Here is a 3,034-nt window from a genome sequence, read left to right as displayed (position 1 = left end):
AGTTCATAGAGAACTTGGATTTCCATTCATTCGTTGTTACACATTTTCAACACTACTCCCTCCAGTATGCTTTTCTCTTTGAAAAACAAATTCTTTCATTATTGAACAATTTCTCACCCATCCCTGTCCCCAGTCCATTTTGCTATGCATCTTTTATTCGGGATTGTTGTCATTCAAATAATACCTAATCATATATTTCTTTTAAACAGTTCTTTCTCTTATCTGTTTCACTGCAGTGTACATTATTTATCCTTTCTTTTCTTAGTTTCCTCTCATCGCCCATGTCAGCCCTGTTTTAATATTTTTATGACTTTAATTTTCTTATCATATTGATACTGAAGTTATATATCATAAGAGTTCACAGTAAAAATAAAAAAAAAAATCCAAACTAAACACAAGATATAAAATGATGTACACATCAACTTGGTCTTGTATGACTTGTAAATTAGATGGCACCATCGCTAATTTTAATTGTAGGTGTTGTGGATTGTTCAAGTCCTAAGTTAGTGTAACTTTACCACATTATTTTTTGAATCCAGGGAGATTGCAGCATATTATAAAGCATGGATAACCTCACCATCATCACAGAATTCATTCTCATGGATATAGCGAGCTCTAGGGAGATACAAATTTTACAAGGACTTCTGTTCTTAGTGATTTATCTGGGAGCCCTGGCTGGAAATCTTCTCACTGTAATGGTCATCGTGATAGACCCACATCTTCACTTTCCAATGTACTTCTTTATAGCAAATTTATCTATTGTAGATTTTTGTTATATCTCTGTTACAGTTCCAAAGTCTATTGTGAATTCTTTAACAGGCAGGAAATCTATTTCTCTCCCAGAATGTGTGGCTCAGATTTTCCTGTATAGTTCCTTTGCAGCTTTAGAGTATGCACTTCTTATAGTCATGTCCTATGACCGCTATGTTGCTATCTGTCAGCCCTTACACTATGGAATTGTTGTTACACCCCATATGTGTGCACAGGCAGCAGGGGGATCATGGGTCTGTGGACTGGTCTATTCTGCTATGCACACAGGCACCATTTTCAGTCTTCCCTTCACAAAATCTAATGTTATCTATCAATATTTCTGTGATATTCCTCAACTTTTGAGAATTTCTTCTTCACACGTGCAGTTTTCTGAGTATATTCTTATTGCTGTTAGTTCAGTTATATCTTTGATATGTTTTGCTTTTTTGTTTACATCTTATGTTAAAATATTTTCAACTGTGTTTAAGATGCGCTCTGAAGAAGCCCGCAACAAAGCCTTATTCACCTGTACCCCACAATTAGTGATACTTGTTCTATTTATGATTTCCATACTGATGGCTGCCTTAAGTCCAGTCTCAAATAAGGCATCTCTTAGAAGTCTTCTTATTGCTATGTTCTATAATATGGTGCCTCCAGTCATGAACCCTATTGTCTTCAGTCTACGAAACAAAGAGATTAACTCTGCTCTAGGAAGAATGTTCAACAGATATTTTGTGTTCACAAGCAGAAATGTTCTTGATTCAAAATAAAAAGTTTTAAACAAGACATCTTAAAGAGGTTTCAATTTTATGCCATGTAGTTAAGCAAAGATTGACAATTATATTAATTTCATTCTTTTGGTAAGAGGAAAATAGTTGACCTAATATTTAAATTAATGCATTTTAATCTAAAGTTTACCATTTTTCCCCAAAGTAAATGTAGTGTTAGTGTTAGTTATTGTGTACTTCCATTCTGTATATGCTGAAACTCTTTTAAATATCCTTATGCTGGTAATAGATTTGCATATGCTGTTATTATTTTACATAAAAATCATAATATATTTTAAAATATTAAATACAGTGACATTGGTACTCATAAAATATTGTCATTTCTATGCTGAAATTGTTTGTTTGTCACTCTAGTTCCTTTCCTAACTTACTTTAATCTTATATACAGTATATTAAATTTTCTTCCATAATATTTATTGTACATATAAAATTATATGCTGTAGAGTTCTGTTTTTAAGGATTTGCTAGTATATAATTATTTGAATATTCAAAAATCTATTTTATATGTCTAGATAGCTAGATAACAAAAAAGAGTTTAAAGACAAAATACAACTGTACGTATTCATGTATTTATGTGTGGCATGATATGAATACATGGCTGAATAATAACTATTTCTTAACGAATCACCATAGATACTTTTATGTTTAATTTTCCTAAGAATCTTTGACAATGACTTAAAACTCTTCAACTCCATGCTACCTAATCTGCATAGACTATCAATAGACTTAGGGTTTCTTTGGCTGTAATATTTGCTGAAGCATATATGAATGAATTTGAACCACTAACCTTTTGGTGAATAGTTGGAACCAAAGAAACAGCAGGCCATTCATAAGAGTAGAAAGAGTAGAGCACTAGGACAAAGAAGGCGATGCCAGTAAATCCTTACTCAAACACTGTTGTCAGTCACTCTCAGCTTCTTATGATATTTGAAGTTATATAAGAAGATAGATTGAGTTGTCATTTTTTGTGTGATGACATACTCAGGGTCACCTAAAAATCTGACATAATCAAAGCTCTAAGTAGGATGGCAACAATTCAGCTCTATAAAGTCAAATCTGGACTGACTTTCTGAAGGACAGGAAAGAACAAACAAGTGGCAAGTCAAAATATTGTCATCATGTAACAGATGTATTGACACTCCATTCTTCAAATATGGCGCGCTCCTAATCTTTACACATTTCTCTTTGGAAGCAGGAGTGGCACCCACTTCCTAAACAACATGACTATGGAAATTCTATGAACTTTGAGAAACTATGATATTTATAGAAAGGCTTCAGGTTTTTTGTTCTTAGGGTTTCTATGAGTCATGCTCAACCCAAAGATAATCAATAACAAAAATTTAACTACAGAAATTCTGTTCAGCTAGTAAATGTTTCTGATGTAATAGGAAAAATCCATAACTTTGAAACAATTCTCAAAGAATGGCTGACTCAAGTCCCTAACCTAAAATTTTACCCTTCTCACATTGTGAGAATAATTCTCATTATTCAAACAT

The 3,034-nt window shown here is 32.8% G+C and overlaps 1 protein-coding gene across 1 annotated transcript; it reads left to right on the top strand.

The window, feature by feature from the left end:
* Positions 1–563: 563 nt before the first annotated feature.
* LOC102867745 (olfactory receptor 14I1-like) lies at positions 564–1,520 on the top strand. The gene has a single exon (XM_006894004.1). It carries the CDS (start codon positions 564–566, stop codon positions 1,518–1,520), a length of 957 nt encoding a protein of 318 aa, XP_006894066.1.
* Positions 1,521–3,034: the final 1,514 nt, after the last annotated feature.

Source organism: Elephantulus edwardii, unplaced genomic scaffold (assembly GCF_000299155.1).
Source record: "Elephantulus edwardii isolate Elephantulus edwardi_28Jun2011 unplaced genomic scaffold, EleEdw1.0 scaffold00133, whole genome shotgun sequence".
In the NCBI taxonomy this organism is placed as follows: Eukaryota; Metazoa; Chordata; class Mammalia; order Macroscelidea; family Macroscelididae; genus Elephantulus; species Elephantulus edwardii.
The sequence above is the reverse complement of the archived record's forward strand: the minus strand, read 5'-3'. Positions and strand labels throughout refer to the sequence as shown.